This window comes from Peromyscus californicus, unplaced genomic scaffold (genome assembly GCF_007827085.1).
Source record: "Peromyscus californicus insignis strain IS unplaced genomic scaffold, ASM782708v3 Scaffold_24__1_contigs__length_46423439, whole genome shotgun sequence".
Taxonomy (NCBI): domain Eukaryota; kingdom Metazoa; phylum Chordata; class Mammalia; order Rodentia; family Cricetidae; genus Peromyscus; species Peromyscus californicus.
The window spans coordinates 46,307,336-46,330,002 of record NW_026294535.1 but is presented as its reverse complement, the minus strand read 5'-3'; the positions used below and the strand labels follow the sequence as shown (position 1 = coordinate 46,330,002).

Here is a 22,667-nt window from a genome sequence, read left to right as displayed (position 1 = left end):
AATAACCAAAATGCAATCCAGCTTTGGATCAATACGATCTACGTGCCCTTCATGTACTTTCTTTTCTACCAAGGCCAATTCTTTCTCAGCTTCAGGTGATAATTCTCTTGGACTATTTAAGTCCTTATCACCTTCTAAGGTTTTAAACAAATTATTCAGTTCATCATTTTTTACCCCAACAATAGTTCTTAGATGAGAAATGTCTCCAAATAATCTTTGAAAGTCATTAAGAGTCTGTAGTCGATCTCTCCTAATTTGCACTTTTTGAGGTCTAATTTTTTGAAGTTCTATTTTATATCCTAAATAATTAATAGAATCTCCTCTTTGTACCTTTTCTAAAGCAATTTGTAATCCCCAGCAAGGCAAAATTTTCTTTACTTTTTCAAACATTCTTTCTAAAGTATCTGCATTTGAATCAGCTAATAAAATGTCATCCATATAATGATAAATTATAGATTTAGGAAATTTTTTACGTACCACTTCTAATGGCTGTTTTACAAAATATTGGCACAAAGTTGGGCTATTCAACATTCCCTGTGGGAGAACCCTCCATTGAAATCTTTTAACCGGTTGAGAATTATTATAAGTAGGCACTGTGAAAGCAAATCTTTCTCTGTCTTTTTCTTGTAAGGGTATTGAAAAGAAACAGTCTTTTAAATCAATAACTATGAGAGGCCAGCCTTTTGGTAACAGAGTAGGTAAAGGAATTCCAGATTGTAAAGAGCCCATTGGCTGAATTACTTTGTTAATTGCTCTAAGGTCTGTTACCATTCTCCATTTACCAGATTTTTTTTTTATAACAAATACAGGAGAATTCCAAGGGCTGGTTGATTCTTCAATATGATGAGCATTTAACTGTTCTTCCACCAGCTCTTGTAAAGCCTGGAGTTTCTCTGTTGTTAAAGGCCATTGCTGAACCCATACAGGCTTGTCTGTTGACCATTTTAAAGGTAGAGCTGTTAATGTTTTTGGAAGATTATCAGTTGTTGTGCCCTGTTCTTGTATGACATGGATGGCTGGTGAGCACTCATTAGAATAATATCTTTTAATATTTCTCTCAGAAACATGTACTAATTTATGATTTGTTTCTGAGATTGGAGGGATATTAATCTGAGTATTCCACTGTTGTAACAAGTCTCGACCCCACAGGTTCATAGCTATGTTAGCCATATATGGTTTTAATTTTCCTTTCTGTCCTTCTGGACCTATACATTCAAGCCATCTTACACTTTGTTTCACTCTAGATAATGTCCCAATTCCTAAGAGTTGAATGTTTACCTCCTGAAGAGGCCAAGTTGGATGCCAAAATTCTGGTGCAATTATGGTAATGTCAGCACCTGTGTCTACCAGACCAGACAACAAAACACCATTTATTTTTATTGTTAGTTTTGGTCTTTGTTCATTAATAGAAGTTTGCCAAAAAATTTTCTTTATGTTTTTTCCTGTATTTCCTGTTTTCTCTGTTTCATCATCTCGACTAACATGATTTATTCCAATAGACATTTGGTTATTTAGTTGCTTTGAGTAGGGGTTTCCTCTACAACTGCAGGAAAGGTTTGAACTGGATTTACTGTGGGGGCCTGCCTGAGGCCCCTCTGGGAGTTTCCCGAAGCTCGAGGCAGAGGGTTACCCTGTCTGTCCCTTGTTGATCTACATTCGTTGGTCCAGTGTTTTCCCTTACCACACCTTCTGCATACTCCAGAAGGAAGGGGCATTCTGTTGCCAGTGTTCCTTGAATAAACATTATTTCTAGGAATGACCTGTTTACAATCCCTTTTCAAATGTCCTTGCTTTCCACATCCAAAACATCTAACATTGCTCAAACCTTTTGAAATTGCTTTTCCTACCCACATATCATCATGGTCATAAGCCTCTACATTAACTGTATCTCTAATCCAATCTTCCAAAGGTGCAGATCTTGCCTTTAACGGCCTGATTATTCTTTTGCACGCTGCATTTGCATTCTCAAAGGCTAAAGATTCAATTATTATCTGACTAGCCTCTGAATTCGGGACCATTTTTTGTACTGCTGAAGTCAATCTTTGTAAGAAATCTGTGAAAGATTCTTTGGGGCCCTGTATAACCTTTGTAAATGACTCAGTTTTTTTTCCTGGTTCTTCAACTCTGTCCCATGCATTCAAAGCTGCCGTTTTACATAGAAGTAGGGTTTGGACATCATATGAACATTGTGTTTGTACTGAAGCATATTGGCCTTCGCCAATAAGCTGATCCTGGCAGACTTGTATTCCGCTATCCCTCCATTGTCTTTCTATATGTTTAGCCTCATTACTGAACCACATTTTCCACTGGAGATTTTGTCCGGGTTCAAGAACAGCCTGTGCCAATTCCCGCCAGTCCTTTGGTATAATCCTATTACAAGTTGACCAGGTGTTTAACATTTGCTTTACATATGGGGAGTGCATGCCATAAGATGCTATTGCCTCCTTAAATCTTCGTAAGTCTAACATTTCAACTGGAACCCAAGTATTTTGTTCATTCTCTTCATCAGGTAGCTGCTGTATGGCTACTGGATAAATTAAGGGTGATTGTGTGAAAACTGGCTTTCTTTCTGTAACCTTACGATCCAATTTTGAAACAACTTCACTATTTATTTCTTCTGTCTGAATTTGAATTTCTCTATAATTCATTTTTACCGGTTTAACAAGTTTTTCTAAGACTGTTATCCTGGCACTTAAGTTGACGATCTTTTTAAATAGTAAAATGAGGATAAGAAAAGTAATAAACTGAATAATTCGATCAATATTAATCTTTTCATATAGTTGCTCCATTGTCAGAGTGCCTAAAATTTCAAACAAAGCCCAATTTTCTTCCAATGTACACATAAAGCCCATTTTTTTTTAATGTAGAAAAAAATTCTCTTTTAAATAGATATGTTAATTGACTTACCAAGTCTGGGTAGAACAGTAGAATCCCAGGGAATTTCACAGCCACCTGGTGTTCGAGGTGTGAATCCAGCGAGAGAGAGAGAGAGAGAGAGAGAGAGAGAGAGAGAGAGAGAGAGAAAGTGTAGCCGCTTGAGCGGAGTCAAGCCTTTGCTTTACAGGCAGGGGCCCTGTTCAGCAGGGCAGGTCTGAGTTGTTTGTAGCAGTTGCAAGTAGCTCCAGCTGCGGGTCAGTCAGGCCTGGGCCCAAGCTAGGCAGCTGGGCCGCCCAGGCTGGAAACCGGACCTGCCGCCAAGCCAAGCCAAGCGGTTTTTAATGAATTCTTGTCACGTTGGGCGCCAAATGTAGATGTATCCAACCTTCCCATCAAACAATAAACACAGAACCAATGCAAAGAAGAAAGCCAAGAGGTCAGAGCTAAGAGCCAAAACCTTACCCTTCCTCCTGCAGTGGTCCTACCTCTCCGAACCAGAGCTACCCCTGTGTTAAAGTCTTTATATAGAGTTCCTGTCCTGCCTTCTCATTGGTTGTAAACCCAACCACATGACCGCCTCCTCACAGCCTGTCTGTATAGGCCTCCAGGTTTTCCATGATTGGTATTAAGATTAAAGGCATGTGTATCCAATAATGGCTGTATCCCTGAACACACAGAGACTTACCCAGCTCTGCCTACTAAGTGCTGGAATTACAAGTGTACGCTACCACTGCCCTGCTTTCCTATGGCTTGCTAATAGCTCTGACCCCCGGGCAACTTTATTTATTAACATACAAATAACATTTTAATACAAATAAAATATCACCATAGCTTTATGTCAGCTCATAGTATACAATTTTCCTGGCAGCTGGGGAAAAATAAGTATTTTCCTAAGTCAACCCAAACTGTGATAAAAAGCAGGTCCTAAGTATCTCACAGTCTTCATGGAACAATAGGCCTAGTTATGAAACATATCCTAATATTATTTCTATTCATCAAAATTATACAGCTTAAGGAGAAATCTTCCTGACAATAAACAGATATAAATGCCCAATATGGAATGTATTTATGAGATAAACACACTATAGTATAGGCAGTGGGGTATTTCCCACACCATATACATCATATCAGACAGCAAAGGTACAGTAGAAACAAAAGATATTTTGGAGTCTGTAATCTTGTGCCCTTGCCTAAAATGACATTGATATATTAGAGATTTTTCTCTTGGTGGACTGATACCTGCTGCATCTCTGATATGGTCACCAGCAGTGTCTAGTTTGAGTTTCTATCCTAAGCTCCCATGATGACAGATTGTGATCTGACAGAATCAGCCAAATAAACCCATTCATAACCTGAGATGTTTTATTTAGAGATTTTAATCATAGCACCAGAGAACCAAGTTAGAACAAAAATGGCATACAAAAAGTGATTCTGTTACTGGGCAGAACCTGGGAATGTTATCTTTTGGAGGAATATGGAAGATATCAGGATGTTGGATGGCAAAAGTGATAGAAAGCTCTACTCAAAGCTTAATAAGCTGCTCTTGTAGGACTTGAATGTTGAGAGTAATGACAGAGAGTAGAGGTCCAGGTCATAGTATTTCAGTGGGAAATAGACTCCATGATGAATGAAGCTAGAAGTCATTTGTGTGATCTTTTAGTCCCAACCCTTTCCTATTATGCCCATGCCCTGAGAAACTGAATACTGAAGAATTAAAAAATAATGGGCTGATTTTTTAGCTGGAATATTGAATCTCTTAGATGGCTATTACTGATGACTCATTCAGGACTACAATGAAAAGAGCAACAAGTGGGACAGAAATAAATAAAAATCTGTGGGTTGTAGGGAAAAACATGCCTGTGTAATTTCAGATGGTGGTCAAGTGGTGAACAGAAGCAGGAACTTTCAGGGAGTTTATCACCATTAAAAAGATGGCCTTTGCTCTACACTGGAAGCCAAACAAGATGCCCTAAGGTTAAGAATCCATCCTTCTACATCTTCAATTAATGGAAGGGTTAGGCAAAGTGATTCCTAGTCCCAGGAAGCAACTTCATACAAAATCTACTGCAACTCTCATCCAAGCATGACAGGGTCCATCACAACTTAGAAGCCAAATTTGGGGGAATCTTTGATGTTGTACTAGTTGTGGAAACAAGAAAGACGCCAAATTTCAGGTCATGGATTCTTAGTCTGTGGTTTCAGTTCAGCATTGTTGCAGGCATCTGTGTTTGGCAGAGTCAAGAGTGAGAAGACTGTGATTGGTTGTATTTTGAGACCATAAGATGTTGAGATAGTCAAGCTCTGAGATATCTGCCACAGAGACCTGCATATAGGGAATGGAAGGAACCAAAGAGAGATGTGTGAGAAGTTGCAGAGATAGGGCCATCTAAGCTCTTTGAAACTGAAACCCCATGTGTCTGACAGAGAACTACAGGATTTGTTGTTTGCCCTCCTGGGTTTCAATCTTGCCTTAGTTCAATTTTCCCTCACTATGTCCCCATTCCTCTCTTTCAAGATATAAATTTGTATTCTGTGCCATTGTATGTTGTAAAGATATAACTTGTTTTCTGATTTTACAAGATGTCACAGTCAAGCAATTGTCTCGAATGTCAGAAGAGATTTTGTACATTTGAACAGTGTAGAGGTTGTTTCAGATTATGAGGATCATTGAAGTTAGGCTTAATGCATTTTCATCTTGGGATGACCATGAGCCTATAGTGACCTGGGGCAGAAGGTAGTCGGCTGTGTGAAAAACCTCCCAGATAGATCATGTATTTGAACATGTCTCTCCTTGGTGGCTCTCTTTGGGGGTATTTGTGCTTTACTTAGGAGGAGCCTTTCTGGATGAAATTCGTCATTGGGTATGGGAGATGAGTATCTAATAGCCTCAACCCATTTCTTGTTCTTTGTGTCTACTGTGTTGTCATTGAAGCTGATCAGCCAGCTTCCTTCTTGTGCTGTCATGACTTTACCACCGTTATAGACTCTGTCCCTAAATCACATAAGATACAGTTGAAGCAATTGCTGTTCAATGCTAAACCATTTTGCTAGCTTGCTGTGTTTTTTTTTTTTTTTAATTTTACTGTTTTTGTTTTTGAAGACAGGGTTTGTCTGTGTAGCCTGGGCTGTCTTTCAAGTGGCTCTGTAGACTAGAATGGCTTCATACTCAGAGATCCACCTGATTTTGGCTCCCAAGTGCTGGGATTAAAGGTGGGCCAAAATTCCTGGGTTTTGTTTTGTTTCTATATTATTGGGTGATGAGCCTGGAATGTAGGCTTTTATACATGTCAAGTATGTGTGTTGTGCTGAGATTCACCAACATCTTTAATTTTGAAATTTGGCAGAGGGTATCATTCTTTTTTCCCAGGATGGCATGTATTCATGATACTAATACTCCCTGAGCCTTCTGAGTTATTGGATTGCAGGTGTGTGACATTCTTCCTGCCTGTTGTGTTTGCTTTGAATTTTTTAAATGAATGTGAGTCTTGTCTGTATGCATGAATATGCACCACACGGGTGCCTGGTTGTCACAGAAGTCCAAAGACAATTTTTTTTTATTAAGAAAATTTTTCCATTCATTTTACACACCAATCAAAGATTTCTCTCTTCTCTCCTCCCACCCCCCCAACTTCCCCTTCTCAACTCACTCCCTCACAAGAAGGCAAGGCCTCCCATGGAGAGGCACATCCAGTAGAGGCAAGTTCAAGCCCCTCCCCCTGCCTCAAGGCTGCAGTAGGTCTCCCATTATAGGTAGTGGGTTCCAAATGGCCCACTCATGCACCAGGGATGGATTAGCCCCCCCCCAAGCAGATCAAGCTACACAACTGTCTCACCATACAGAGGGCCTAGGCCAGTCCCATACAGACTCATGAGTTCCCACTAGTTTGCTTTGGTCATCTCTACTGGTTTCCCCATCATGGTCTTGATACACTTGCTCATAGAATCCTTCTTCTCTCTCTTTGATTGGACTCCTGGAGCTCTGCATCTGCTTCCATCAGTCATTGGAGAAAAGTTCTGTGATGACAGTTAGGGTATTCACTGATCTGATCACTGGGGTAAGCCAGTTCAGTTCAGGTACCCTCTCCACTATTTCTAGTAGTCCAAGCTAGGATCATCCTTGGGGAATCTTGAGAACTTCCCTAGCACCTGGTTTCTCTCTATGCCTATGATGTCTCCTTCTATCATGATATCTCTTTCATTGCTTTCCCACTCCATCCCTGTTCCAGCTCAACCATCCTGTTCCCTTATGTTCTCATTCCCTATCCCCTAGCCTCGATTGCCCCACCTCATCCCCAGTTTATTCACGGAGATTTTATCTATTTTCCCTTCCCAGAGTGATCCATGCATCACTCTTTGGGTCTTCCTTGTTAGCTGGCTTCTCTGGAGTTGTGGGTTGTAGCCTAGTTATGCTTTGCTTTATATCTAGTATCCACTTATGAGTGAGTACATACCATGTTTGTCCTTCTGCATCTGGGTTACCTCACTCAGTGTGATACTTTCTAGTTCCATCCATTTGCCTGCAAATTTTATGATGTCATTGTTTTTCTCTGATGAGTAGTACTCCATTGTATATATGTACCACATTTTCTTAATCCATTCTTCAGTTGAGGGGCATTTAGGTTGTTTCCAGGTTCTGGCTATTATGAATAATGCTGCTGTGAACATAGTTGAGCATGTGTCCTTGTGATATGATTGAGCATTCCTTGGGTATATGCCCAAGAATGGTATAGGAAGATTGATTCCCAATTTTCTAAGAAACTGCCATACTGATTTCCAAAGTGGCTGTATAAGTTTGCACTCCCAACAACGGTGGAGGAGTGTTCCTCTTGCTCCACATTCTCTCCAACATAAGCTGTCTTCAGTGCTTTTGATCTTAGCCATTCTGACAAGTGTAAGACGGTATCTCAGAGTCATTTTGATTTGCATTTCCCTGATGACTAAGGATGTTGAGCAATTCCTTTAGTGTCTTTAGGCCATTTGAGATTCTTCTGTTGAGAATTCTCTGTTTAGCTCTGTAGCCCATTTTTTAATTGCATTGTTCATTATTTTGATGTCTAGTTTTTTGAGCAAAGACAATTCTTGATAGAAATTTAGAGGAGAGAAAGACAGAAAACACAGGATAGCCTCAGGAGGGCCTGGATCCTAATCTATTGGACCTCAACTGTCTCTGCCAAAGGGCTTTTAAAGGAATGCCAAAGGTGTAGACAATTCTGGAACATGAATATAGAACTGGAGTGGATGCATAACTCTTTGTAGGAAGTTCACCAAAATCTTTTGAGTTCTTTCTATCTTTTTTGTTTATTTGAAGGATCTTTGCAGGGGAGACAGTTTCTTAATATGTACTTCTGGCTGTGTTGGAACTGATTACATAAATGAGGCTAGCGTTCAACTCAGAGGCAGACTCACCTGCCTCTGCCTTCAGAGTACTGGTATTAAAGGCATGAGCCAATACACCTGGCTTGCCCATCTTTTTTTTTTTTTTTTTTTTTTTTGGGAGTTAGTAATTGTTGGTACAATTTCTTTGATGTGTCCTCAGTACTATTTATCTGTTTGCTTATCTCTCTATTTGTATTAATAGGCATTTCTCTAACAAGGTGATATCAGATTTAAAAGTGCAGAAATGATAGAGGTGACCCTCCCATTCAATTTCCTTTTAATGTGACTTGGTGATTACATTAGAACTTCTGTGTCATGGAATAATTGTAAGAAGCAGAACTATATTTTCAAAGAAGTATACATTTACAATGTTGTCATTATCATTTTCGTTTGTATATATGTGTTGTAGCCCACCTAGGTTTCCTAGTGGCTTTACCCAGCAGGACTGCATAAGAGGATGATTGGACCACAGGCCTGAGTACCAGGTGTCTGAGATGGCCTGCACTTGGCTGTACTGGGGGGAGGTCTTTTGCTCCACCACCCCTTGGCATTCCTTTAAAAGCCCTTTGGCAGAGACAGTTGGAGCCCAATAGATTAGGATCCAGGCCCTCCTGAGGGTCTTCTGTGTTTTCTGTTTCTCTCCCCTCTAAATTTCTATCAAGAGTACCCTGGGGAAAAATGGAGGTGGGATGCTCTCCCACATATGTATACTATATTTTAGAATGCAGTGACCTATGACGATGTGCATGTTGACTTCACTTGGGAAGAGTGGGCTTTGCTGGATCCTTCCCAGAAGCGTCTCTACAAAGATGTGATGTTGGAGACCTACAGGAACCTCACTGCTATAGGTAAGACTGAATTTTCCTTCACATTTTAAAATAAAGGGGTGATGTTTCTTGGTTATTGATACTCTTCTGTAATTATGATTGAAAGTGAGGAAGGATGATATGAATAAAATAGTCATGGTTCCAAGATTTACTGAAGATAATAACTTAAATTTTACACAATTTCCAATAATATACATTTTCTGGTATATATTTTAGGTTACAAATGGAAAGATCATCATATTGAAGAACATTGTGAAAGTTCTAGAAGACATGGAAGGTAATTTTCATATGCAAGCTAATACAAATGTGCCTCAGAAGAAATTTTAAGGTGTCTGGAGGTTTAAAGAAAGCAACATTGTAAATAAGCACAGCTTAAAGTGCATTGGTAATTGTTAAATTCTCACAAAACAATATACCTCAATGTCAAGTAAGTAAATTGTGTTTGCAATGCTTTATTTTAAGAAAGGAGACAAGGAAACAATGCTATAACAGATATCACCATTTGAATCATAGCCTCATAAGAGCTATGCTGTAGAATTCTCAATCCATTTAGTTTCATATCACTCATATTACAAAAGGTATGCACGTTCAATAAGTGATAAGTATATGTTCAAAACCTTCTAATAAGCAAATAGTCTATAGTAAAGATTGTGTTACCCATATACTTGTTGTGACTTTGTAAAGTTTAATCAGAGGAGGGGTTGTTAGAGTCAAGAGCCCAGCAGTAATCATTGTGGAGAAACCCTATCTATATATCATATGTCTTTGAGGAACAGAAAGTCAAACTGTGTGAATGTAATGTGAACACTTTTTATTTGTTATTCTTTCCAGGATCCAAGCCATATGAACATAGGGATATCAAAAGAAACAACAAACCCCTCTCCCTCTCAGAACAATTAGAAGATATGTAGTAGACCCACTTAGAATAGCCTTGTTGAATGTGATTCAAGTTTACAAGTAATTGCTTTTCCAGCTTCATTGGAAATACATCAACAATCTCACACTGAAAAAACGTCCTATGAGTACTAGGAATATGTAAATACTTCTGTTTGTCCTGGCTCACTTTGCAAATGTAGTATGACTCATACTATAGGAAAATTTATGAATGTAATATGTGTGGTAAAGCTTTGAGTTTTTCCAGTTCTGTTCAAATATGTAAAATTCTCATATAAAAAAGTTGTTATAAATGCGAGTCATGTAATAAAAGCTCTTACCATCACAGGTATATTCAAAGATGCAAAATAACCCTTAATGAAGGGGAACATCAAGAGTATAAACAAAGTGATAAAAACTTAAGATCTGATTTCTTTTTACAATTAGACCAAATTTGTAAAATTAATTCATACAGATATATTCAACAGTATAACATATGTGATAAAGCTTTTACATGTGTCAATTATCATTGCAGGCATGAAAGAAGCCATACTGGAGAGAAACCATCTGAATATGCTCAAAGTGTTCATTCCTATGCATATCATAATCATCTTCAAAGGCATGAAAGAATCCATACTCGAGAGAAACCCTATGGATGTAATCAATGTGGTAAAGCCTTTTCACAACACTGGTATCTCCAAATACATAAAAGAGAACATACTGGAGAGAAACCCTATGAATGTAATCAATGTGGGAAAGCCTTTGCATGTAACAGTAGTCTCCAAAAACATAAAAGAACACATACTGGAGAGAAACCCTATGAATGCAATCAATGTGGTAAAGCCTTTGTATGTCACAATTATCTCCAAATCCATAAAAGAAAACATACTGGAGAGAAACCCTATGAATGTAATCAATGTGGTAAAGCCTTTACACGTCACTCTATTCTCCAAATCCATAAAAGAACACATACTGGAGAGAAACCCTATGAATGTAATCAATGTGGTAAAGCCTTTACACATCACTCTAGTCTCCGAATACATAAAAGGACACATACTGGAGAGAAACCCTATGAATGTAATCAATGTGGGAAATTCTTTATACTTCACTCTGTTCTCCAAATCCATAAAAGAACACATACTGGAGAGAAACCCTATGAATGTAACCAATGTGGGAAAGCCTTTGCATATCACAATTATCTACAAATTCATAAAAGAACACATACTGGCGAGAAACCCTATGAATGTAATCAATGTGGGAAAGCCTTTCCAGGTCCCAGTCATCTTCAAATGCATGAAAAAACACATACTGGTGAGAAACCCTATGGATGTAATCAATGTGGGAAAGCCTTTGCATCAAACAGTAGTCTCCAAATCCATAAAAGAACACATACTGGTGAGAAACCCTATGAGTGCAATCATTGTGGTAAAGCCTTTGCACGTCACAGTTATCTCCAAATCCATAAAAGAACACATACTGGTGAAAAACCCTATGAGTGTAATCAATGTGGTAAAGCCTTTGCATGTACTGTTACTCTCCGAAAACATAAAAGAACACATACTGGAGAGAAACCCTATGAATGTAATCAGTGTGGTAAAGCCTTTGCACAGCATAGTCATCTTCAAAGACATAAAAGCACACATACTGGAGAGAAACCCTATGAATGTAATCAATGTGGTATAGCCTTTTCACAACCCGCATATCTTCAAATACATAAAAGAACACATACTGGAGAGAAACCCTATGAATGCAATCAATGTGGAAAAGCCTTTGCATGTCACAGGAGTCTCCAAATCCATCAAAGAACACATACTGGTGAGAAACCATATAAATGTAATCAATGTGGTAAAGCCTTTGCATATCACAATTATCTACAAATCCATAAAAGAACACATACTGGAGAGAAACCTTATGAATGTAATCAGTGTGGTAAAGCCTTTGCACAGCAAGGTCATCTTCAGAGGCATACTAGAACACACAATGGTGGGACTTCTTCCCCTTTCCCTGGTTTTGGGACACCCCTCTCCCATCTGCCAGGACTGTGGACCTGGGAATTTCAAATGTACACCTAAAAGAAAAGTGTGCACCCCCTAAAATTCCTTAACTCCATTTTCTGCCCATTACTGTACATTTTTTTCTAGCAGATTTCTAATCAGTTAAAGGCTACAGACTGCTCCAACTGCTGCCTGCATGTTCCTAGTCCCAGAGGGTCCTATAAAGCCTGGACAACAAATGAAGCAGTCTGTTCTGTCTGGACTTGGTCAATATTCCAGTCTTTAGTGTTGCCAAGAATAGCCCAATGTCAGCAGGAAGTATCATGGATGATTTCAACATCCCTTGTCACTCATTTGTTATCAACAAAAATACTGGAATGTTAAGTTCCTTACCCAGGACATATAACTGAGGTGCTTATTCTTCACATCAAAGCTTGACCTGGCTACCAGGTTCTCCCAACTTCTCTCAGTCCCTACCTGCTACAGGGTATGGCTGAACATAACCTACCCTCTACATTGAACTCTCTACTCCAGGGTTTAGATTGCCCTTAAAAATGTTCTATAAACCCTGTCTCGAAAAAACCAAAAAAAAAAAAAAATGTTCTATTACTTATTGTATAAATTCTGCCCATGATCCTGATATGTATATTTTAATGTCTCCATATGTACTTTTGCCAGTTAATCTGGTATGAGGATCTTGATGTGTGTACATTTAAACAGGTTGCTATTGTCCTCTCAAAGTTAAAATGGTTTATTAATTGCTTTGATTACAATTTTGAGATCTATGTCAGCTTCAGTTACACTGAAGTTTTGGTTCAGCAGGTGCACACTGCTAATCAGGTGAACTCTTTATTTAGAAATGTATCATTAACATTGGTTACTCAAGAAAGGAGTGACCAAGGATTAACAGGTAGAGCTAATGCTTTAGAAGAAACCATTTTTTACATGGGGACTCAGATCCAAAATATTAAGACATGCTTAACCTCATGTCATGCTAACTATAAATGGATTTGTGTTACTCCTCTGCCTTACAGTAGATCAGAGATGTCCTGGGATCAAGTACAGCTCACCTATAAGATGTTTGAAATAGTTGTCAGCTATTAATAATCAATATGGATACTCTTCATTCTCAGATTAGTGCTATTAGTCATTCTAGGCTACAGATATCCTCTGCAAAAGAGGTAGCTAGTTACTTCACTAATTCAGTAAAAAATTTTGTTCAAAATAACTCTTTATGGAGTTTTATTAGTTTGGGAATCATTAGAGGATTAATTATTCTACTTCTATTCCTTCTTCCAGTCGTCTTCAGATGTTTAAGATCCACAGTATGCTCTGCCCAAAGTGAGATTCACACACTTCATTTAATCAACACAAAAGGAAGAGATGACCTTGTCCATGTTTGAGGAACAGCAGGTGTCAATTGACTTCAGAGTGTCAGCATACCAGGAGGAAAGTCTCTGATGGGTGAATTTTGGTAGGCAAGTCCCTGAGACCCCAGACCCCAGAGTGTCTTTTGCTTCTGCTGTGCCTTTACATGTTTGCCCCTGCCATCTTCCTTTGCTATCTGTCATGGTGTGAATGAGTGTGGGGAGATTCCCACTGCCTGTAATAATGTAGTGTGTTTATCTCATGAAACATCCCATTCTACTGGGCATTTTTTTAAATTTTTCTTTATTTAGAAATTTTTTCATTTTACATACTAACCACAGGTATCCCTCCATCCCTTTCTCCCACTCCCCCATACCTCCCTCTACCCCACCCTCATCCAATCCTCATGGGGATAAGGCCTCCCTTGGGTAATCAACATAGGCTGGCATACCAACTTGGGGCAGGACCAAGCCCCTCCCCCATGAATCAAGGCTGAGCAAGGCATCCCACCATAGGTAATTAGCTCTAAAAAGCCTGTTCATGTACCTGGGATAAGTCCTGATCCCACTGCCGGGGCCCCACAAACAGATCAAGCCACACACCTGTCACCCACATGCAGAGGGCCTAGTTCATTCCCATGCAGGCTCCCCAGCTGTCAGTCCAGAGTCCATGAGCTCCCATTAGCTTGGGTCCGCTGTCTTTGTGGTTTTTCCCATCATGATCTTGACTCCCCCCTTGCTCCTATAATTCCCCCTCTCTTCAGCTGAACTCCAGGAGCTCAGCCAAGTGCATGGCTGTAGGTCTCTCCATCTGTTTCTATCAGTCACTAGAAGTAGGTTCTATGATGACAATTAGGGTAGTCACCAATCTAACTACAGGGAAGGCTAGTTCAGGTACCCTCTCCACCATTGCTAGGAGTCATAGTTGGGGTCAACCTTGTGGGTTCCTGGGGATTGCCCTAGCACCAGGTGTCTCCCTAACCCCATAATGGCTCCCTCTGTCAAGATATCTTTCATTGCTCTTGCTCTCCATCCTTCATCCTTCCCCCAACATAGCCATCTCAATCCCTCATGTTCCCACCCCTCATCTTCTCCCCTCATTCCCCCTCCCAGTTTACCCAGGAGGTCTTAACCATTTTGCCTTCCTGGGGAGATTGATGCATGACCCTTTTAGGGTCCTCTACCTATCTTTTCTGGGTTTGTGGATCATAGCCTAGTTATTCTTTGCTTTGAATCTAATATCTATTTATAAGTGAGTACATACCATGTTTGTCTTTCTGAGTCTGGGTTACCTCATTCAGGATGATTTTTTTCCAGTTCCATTTATTTGCCTCCAAATTTCTTGATATCATTGTTTCTAACAGCTGAGTAATGCTCCATTGTGTAAATGTACCACATTTTCTTGACCCTTTCTTTGGTTGAGGGGCATCTAGGTTGTTTTCAGGTTCTGGCTCTTAAAAATAATGCTGTTATGAACATAGTTGATCAAGTGTCCTTGTAGTATACTTGAGCATCTTTTGGGTATATGCTCAAGAGGGGTAATGCTGGGTCATGAGGTAGGTTGATTCCTAATTTTCTAAGTAACCTCCATATTGATTTCCAGAATAGCTGTACAAGATTACAGCAGTGGAGGAATGTTCCCTTTTCTCCACATCCCCTCCAACATAAGGTGTCATCATTGTTTTTTATCTTAGCCATTCTGACAGGCATAATTTGGTATCTCCTGATATCTCCAAGGGGTGTTGGATTTTGTCAAAGGCATTTTCAGCATTTAATGAGATGACCATGTGGTTTTTTCAGTTTGTTTATTTGTTGGATTACATGTGCATATTTTCATATGTTGAACCATCCCTGCATCTCTGGGATGAAGTCTACTTGATCATGGTAGATGATATTTTGATGTGTTCTTGGATTACATTTGCCAGTATTTTATTGAGTATTTTTGCATCAATGTTCATGAGGGAGATTGGTCTGAAATTCTCTTTCTTAGTTGTGTCTGTGTAGTTTGAGTGTCAGGGTATCTGTAGCCTCATAAAAAGAGTTTGGCAATGTTCCTCCTGTTTCTATTTGTGGAACAGTTTGAGGAGTATTGATATTACTACTTCTTTGAAATTCTGGAAGAATTTTATGCTGAAACCATCTGATCCTGGACTTTTTTTGGTTGGGAGACTTTTAATGATTGCTTCTATTAGCATCCTTAGAGGTTATAGGTCTATTTAAATTATCTATCTGATCTTGATTTAATTTTGGTATTTAATTTTCCTTTCAGGAAAATTGTCCATTTCTTTTACATTTTCCAATTTTGTGGAGTACAGGTTTTTGAAGTATATCCTAATGATTCTCTGGATCAGTGTGTGTTGTTACATTCCCCTTTTCATTTCTGATTTTGTTAATTTGGATATTCTTTATCTGCCTTTTGGTTAGTTTGGATAAGGGTTTGTCTATCAAAGAACCAACTCTTTGTTTCACTGATTCTTGCTATTATTCTCTATGTTTCTATTTTATTGATTTCAGCCCTCAGTTTGATTATTTCCAGCCATCTACTCCTGGGTGAATTTGCTTCTTTTTGTTCTAGAGCTTTCAAAATTTTTCCAGATTCTTTATGTAGGCACATAGTGCTATAAACTTTCCTCTTAGCACTACTTTCATAGCATCCCTTAAGTTTGGATATGTCATGGATTCATTTTCATTGAATTCTAAGAAGTCTTTAATTTCTTTCTCTACCCAGTGGTAATTCAGTTGAGAGTTGTTCAGTGTCTATGAGTTTATAGGCTTTCTGTAGTTTGTGTGGTTGTTGAACTCTAACTTTTACCCATAGTGATCCAATAAGATACATGGAGTAATTCCACTTTTTTTGTATCTGTAAGATTTGCTTTGTGACTGAATGTGTGGTCAATTTTAGAGAAGGTTCCATGAGGTGCTGAGAAGAAGGTATGTTCTTTTGTGTTTGGGTGAAATGTTCTATAGATGTCTCTTAGGTCCATTTGAGTCATACCATCTGCTAGTTCCCTTATTTCTCTATTAAGTTTTGGTCTAGCAGACTTGTCCATTGGTGAGAGTGAAGTGTTGAAGACTTTTAATGTGTGATATTTGATGTGTGATTTAAGCTTTAGTAATGTTTCTTTTACAAATGTAGGTGCCCTAGTATTTGGGGCATAGATGTTCAGAATTGAGACTTCATCTTCATGGATTTTTCCTGTGATGAATACAAAATGTCCTTCTCCATCTCTCTTTATTAACTTTAGTTTGAAGTCTATTTTATTAGATATTAGGATAGCTATACCATATTTCTTAGGTCCATTTGGTTGGAAAATCTTTTCCTAACCCCTTACTCTGAGGTAATGTCTGTCTTTGAGGTTGAGGTCTGTTTCTTGTATGCAGCAGAAGGATGGATCCTGTTTTTGTACCCATGCTGTTAGCCTGTGTCTTTTTATAAGCAAATTGAGTCCATTGATATTAAGAGATGTTAATGACCACTGATTGTTAATTCTTGTTATATTTGGTTTTGGTGGTGGTGCTGTATTTGGTAGTGTGTGTGTGTGCTTCCCTTCTTTGGGATTTGCTGGTGTGAGGTTATCTTTTGCCTGTGTTTTTTTGGGTGCAGCTAACTTCCTTGAGTTGAAGTTTTCCTTCTAGTGGTTTCTGTAGGGCTAGATTTTTGGATAGGCATTGTTTAAATCTGGTTATGTCATAGAATATCTTGTTTTCTCCATCTATGGTGAGTGAAAGCTTTGCTGGGTATAATAGTTTGGGATGGCATATGTGGTCTCTTAGTGCCTGTAGGACCTTCTGGCTTCCAGAGTTTCCATTGAGAAGTCAGGTGTAATTCTGATTGATCTGTCTTTTTATATTACTTGGCCTTTTTCCTTTGCAGCTCTTACTATTCTTTCTTTATTCTGTATGTTTAGTGTTTTATTATGTGGCAAGGTGACTTTTTTTTTGGTCCAGTCTATTTGATGACCTGTCAGCTTCTTGTGCCTTCATAGGTATGTCTTTCTTTAGGTTAGGAAAGTTTTCTTCTATGATTTTGTTGAATATATTTTCTGTGTCTTTGAGCTGGAATTCTCCTTCTTCTATCCCTGTTATTCTTAGGTTTGGTCTTTTCATGGTGTCACAGATTTCCTGGATGTTTTGTGTTAAAAATTTGCTGGATTTAACATTTTCTTTGACTGATGAATGTATTTCCTCTATTGTATCCTCAATGTCTGAGATTCTCTCTTCCATCTTTTGTATTCTGTTGGTTATGCTTGCATCTGTAGTTCCTCTTCATTTACTCAGATTTCCCTTTTCCAGAATTCCCTCAGTTTGTGTTTTCTTTATTGCCTGTGTATTTCAATATTCAGGTCTTGAACTGTTTCCTTCACCTGTTTGATTGTTTTATCTTGGCTTTCTTTAAGGGGTTTATTGATTTTTGTCAAACTTTTTTGTTTGTATTTTCCTCCATTTCTTTAAGGGAAATTTTCATTTCCTCTTTAAGGGCCTCTATCATCTTCATGAAGTTATTTTTAAGGTTGTTTTCTTCTGCTTCATCTGAGTTGGGATGTTCAGGTCTTTCAGTTGTAGAACCACTACTTTCTGTTGGTGCCATATTGCTCTTTATGCTGTTGAATGTATTCTTACACTGCTGTCTACCCATTTCTTCCTCCAATCTATACAGGTGGAGCCTGTGTCTCTGGGAGTCCCTCTTCCTCCAATCGGTGCAGGTGGGGCCTGTGGGTCCAGTGGTTGCTCTTCCAGTTGGTGAAGGTGGGGCCTACATTTCCAGTGGTCACTGGTGCCATGGGAGAAGGTTGCTGAGAGGGTGGGGGAGGATGCTGTTGCCTGGTCTTTGGGGCTGGAATTGGTGGGGAAGGGGCACAGTCCAGCCAGCAGCTCAGGGACTCACAGCTTCTCAATCATCTCTAGTGCCACAGGGGATCTCTACTGGGCATTTTTACCTGTGGATTATTATGAAGATGATTCCTTTCCTAAGCTCTACTGTCTAATTGATAATAATAATATTAGTTTATTCAGTTTTGATGAATAAAAATAGATACAAGGAAATATAACACAGCTAGGCTTATGAGTTTCCCCTAAGGAGCTATATAGATCACAGTTTAGGTTAATGACTAAGGAAAACAATTGAGCCCCCAGGAGCCAGGCTGGCTGTAATTCTTTTAATGCTGAATAATGCAGTCACAGGTTGCTGGGTGCATCATTAGCTGAAACAGTGCCTTAAAATAACTTCAAGTTAGCTCCAATGTTTTGATAATAACTTTGAGATGACAAACTTCAGAAAACAATCGAAAGTTCACAAGAACACATAGTTGAGTTATAGATTCATTAGTTTAGGGTCAAAAATACAAAGCAGCCCAATTGTTACTACCTGACATACTTTTCTTGCTAGGTTTGGTTGGTGATCAAAGGCGATAATTAATTCTTTGTACCCATTTTTGTACCCTTAATTTGTACCCTTAATTGCCTGATATAAGAAACTATTGATGAGTGGTATGCATGACAAAGATTCAAAGTAGAGCTGACTGATTCTTTTTCATATATAAAAGTTTAGGTTTGTGATTCCTTTAAGATTCCTTATATGATTACCTTTGAAGATAAGTAATAAAGTAATTGGCCCTGTCTTTGTAACTGCAAAACTGCAGCCTGCCAGTAAAAAAAACTGAGAAAAATATCTTGCTTGCCTATATAGTTAATCTATATCAAGTTGCTTGGCTATGAATGTATGTGGGTTCTTTTGATAATTTGTTTTTTATCTGTTATATGTTTAATATGTAAATTTTTAATCGTAAGGAATATAGAAAACATGCTGTTTTATACTGTTTGTTTGATATTCATTGTAATCATTCACTTGTAATTTTTATATTGTGTGGATGATTTTGTTGGGGTATATAAGGTGTAAGAAAAAGAATAGAGTTAAAATAGACTAGAAGGAAAACATCAATAAAGAGAGTTAAAATGAGTTAGAAGGAAAACATCAAGAATGAGACTTAGAAGGAACTAGAAGAGAAACATCAATAATAAAGAGTTAGATGGAATACATCTGGAAAGAGAGAAGGAAATCACCAGGAAAAGAAAGAATAGAGAATGCAAAAGAATAAAGAAAAGATCTGAAGGAAACTATCAAGAGAGAATTTGTCTTTTTCCTTAACCCCAGAAGTCATAGTATGCACCAACTCTGTGGATTTCTCTTTGAGCCCTGTACTGTTGGAGGCTAACCATGTGTAAAGGTAACCATGCAGCAATACTTTTACACATCACAGTCATCTCCAAATGCATAAAAGAACACATACTGGCGAGAAACCCTATGAATGTAATCAATGTGGTAAGCCTTTTTTACATCACTGTAATCTTCAAATACATAAAAGAACATATATTGGAGAGAAACCCTACCAATGTAGTCAATGTGATAAAGCCTTTGTATGTGTCATTAGTCTTTGAAATCATGAGAAAAAATCATACTGCTGAGAAACCATGTAAATGTAGTCAGTGTGGTAAGGATTTGCAATTCATGGTAGTCTTTATACAAGAGTAAAAGTTGAGAAACTGAACAAACTCATACTGAAGAGAATCTATTAAGGATTTGACAATCCTCAGCCAACACTTACATTCAGTAACACAAGATTCTTTATTCTGGAGAAAACAATTTGACAATGTCAACAATCTGTCCAAGCATTATGATATCCCTCTTTATTTTGTTTGCACCTGCAAACTCATATGAATAAAAGCCCTATGAATTTAAACAGTAAAGTAACCACTTTAGATTTCACACTTCTCTTCAATTACATGAAATAACAAATCCAGTTATAAAACTTTATATATGTGGACCCATGCGGTGCTTACCATTTCTAGGCCTGGTGGACCTCGGGCACTGGGGCAGTCAGGCACCAGTATAATTTTTGGAAGCAGGGTCATGTCCAGTGCTATGATGGACTGACTGGTACAAGGAGACACGTATGCAGCACCAGGCACACAGGCACTATTATGGTGAGCAAATGTATGGTATCCTATGGGAGAGAGCCAGAATGGTTCATATCCTGTGGACAGAGACATCTGAAAGAGGTGAGTGGGCTGCCTTAATTGCCAGCCAGGGCCTTTGTGATGTCTGGGCCTGGGTTGCTGCCACCCCATGTCTGTGTTTATGGCCCTGAGTCTGTTTTCATGTCTGCAGCTCCTGATGCCTCTGAAGGCTGAGAACATACAGTTGTGCAGAGTTGGCCCACCCCCTCATTAGCTGCAGCTCTAAGGAGAACAGGTCCTGAACTTCACCAGCTGAAGCACTCAGGAGAGGGTCCTACACCTCACCTGGGTAGCACAAGAGAACTGACCCTGTTAAGAGTGGCAAAGGCAAGCTGGCTCTGAGGGTGTGAAAACAGGACAGGAGGTCATGCCTGCCATGTGGTGAGGGAAAGATGCCTCCTCTCACCCCTTGCAGTTGTAGCACTCAGGAGAATGGGCTCTGAATCCTGCCTGGTTACCAGAGTAGATTTGACCCTGTAAACAGGTGCACAAGGGAGCCACAAATTGAGTGGCATAGCTGGTACCTCCTCTCTTGTCTTCAGTGAAGTAGTGGGGGTGATAGAAAGATGTCCTCACCCTTCCTCCAGTTGGTGAGGAAACTTACCCTTCCCTTTATTCAGGAAACTGGGTCTTGCACCTCCTCTGGGCATCACAATAGAGCTGACCCTATTGAAAAGGGCAGGGGTGAGCCTCCTGAGAACATAAGCTTGGGAGATCTGGTCCTCCCCCTCTGTGGCTGAGGTGTGGAGCAGGAGAGCTGCTCCTGTCCTTCCCCAGCTGTAGCACTCCCAGGCAGCACAGTAGAGCCACCCCTGTTGGCAGAGGTGTGAGTGAGCCAGCCCCAAAGTTGTGAGCATGAGAGAGCTATCCCCACTAATTGTCATGTGGACAGGGGAGAGTTGCCAACACTTACCCCCCCCCCCTTGAAACCTGCAACAGAACAGGGAGCTGACTCTTCCCCTTACCAGCTGCAGCACTCAGGAAAGCAAGAGCTGCCTACCTGAGTAGCACAGTAGAGCTGACCCCATTGATGTAAGCACAGGAGAGCAGACCCTGAGGGTGTGAGAGTGGGATAACTGGCCACACCCCACTCATCTGCCATGTGGTGACCAGTGCAAGGGAAAGATGTCTTCCTCCTTAGCCCCATCACCTGTGGTGGGCAAGGGAGCAGACCCTTCACCTTACCAGCTGCAGCACTAAGGAAATTGTGCCCTGCACCTGTCCTAGACAGATCAGTAGAGCTGATGTTACCTGCCAGGGTGCATATGAACCACCCTAAAAACACAAGGTGGTGTGGGTGGGGGAGAGATGCCACCTGTGGGAGGTGGGAGATCTGGCCCTGAGGTCATAAGAGTGGGAGAGCTTTCCCTGCCCTTCATCTGTTGTAGCACTCAGGAGAATAGCCCCTGAACACACCACACCTGGTCAACACAGTTGAACTGGCCCTGATGGTGTAGAGCCAACCCTGAGGACATGAAAGCAGGAGAGCTGGCTCTGCCCCTTCTCATCACTGCAAGGACAGTGGTGTAGAGCTCACCTTGATGGTGAGGACAAGGGAGAGATTGCAGGCTGACCAAACCTGCAACTACCCAGGCCCAGAACCAGGGTCATGTGTTGGCCCACCCAACATCCACTACATTTGTGATCTGTAGGAGCATAGGAATGGCCTGGTCTGGCAGACCAAAGGCTGCAGGATCTCCATGACACAGGGCAATAGGATATCCAAGAGGAGTCTCATTGAGAGCCCAGCATTGCCAGTGTAGTGTTGTGGAATACTATTTTAAGATGTGTTACATTTATTTATGTAATGGAACACTTGTTTTAGTGATTCAAAGACATGTTTCATTCTTTTATGTTGCATTTGTTTAACTCTGTGAAGCTGTGATACTTTGCCTGTCTAAAATACCTTATTGGTCTAATAAAGAGCTGAATGGTGGACAGCTGAGCAGACTGAAAGGATAGGTGGGGCTGTCAGGCAGAAGGAATAAATGGGAAGAGAAATGTAGAGGATGGAGGAGTGAGAAGAAGGAATGAGAACAAGAAAATGAGGATGCTAGGGGCCAGTCACACAGCCATAAAGTATGAGTGAAAGTAAGATATACAGAAGTTAGAGAAAGATTAAAGCCCAGAAGCAAAAGGTACACAGGATAACTTAAGAAAAGCTGGATAGAAATAAGCCAAAATAAGACCAGGCAGGCATTTATAAGAAAGAATAAGCCTCCACGTGTGATTTATTTGGTAGTTGGGTGTTGGGCCCCTTAAAGAGTAAAGAGTAAAATAACCAACAAAATTCTGGTATCCCTACATGGGCCATGTTTTCATAGGGCCTGAGAAAGCTT

The 22,667-nt window shown here is 39.8% G+C and overlaps 1 protein-coding gene across 4 annotated transcripts in view; it reads left to right on the top strand.

Moving 5' to 3' along the window:
* LOC128119959 (zinc finger protein 431-like) overlaps nt 1-19,431 on the top strand; it is a 36,420-nt gene extending 16,989 nt beyond the window's left edge. The window contains exons 2-6 of one of the 4 annotated variants that reach the window (XR_008221738.1): nt 8,975-9,101; nt 9,297-9,357; nt 10,489-11,768; nt 13,247-13,421; nt 17,972-19,431. Coding sequence is in view for 3 of the 4 variants with exons in the window: in XM_052753729.1 (XP_052609689.1) it covers nt 8,975-9,101; nt 9,297-9,357; nt 10,489-12,025 (1,725 nt within the window). In the remaining variant the exon portion in view is untranslated. Of the gene's footprint in view, nt 1-8,974; nt 9,102-9,296; nt 9,358-10,488 lie in introns of all 4 variants that reach the window. The other 3 variants (XM_052753731.1, XM_052753730.1, XM_052753729.1) reach the window with 3 other exon arrangements.
* Nucleotides 19,432-22,667: the final 3,236 nt, after the last annotated feature.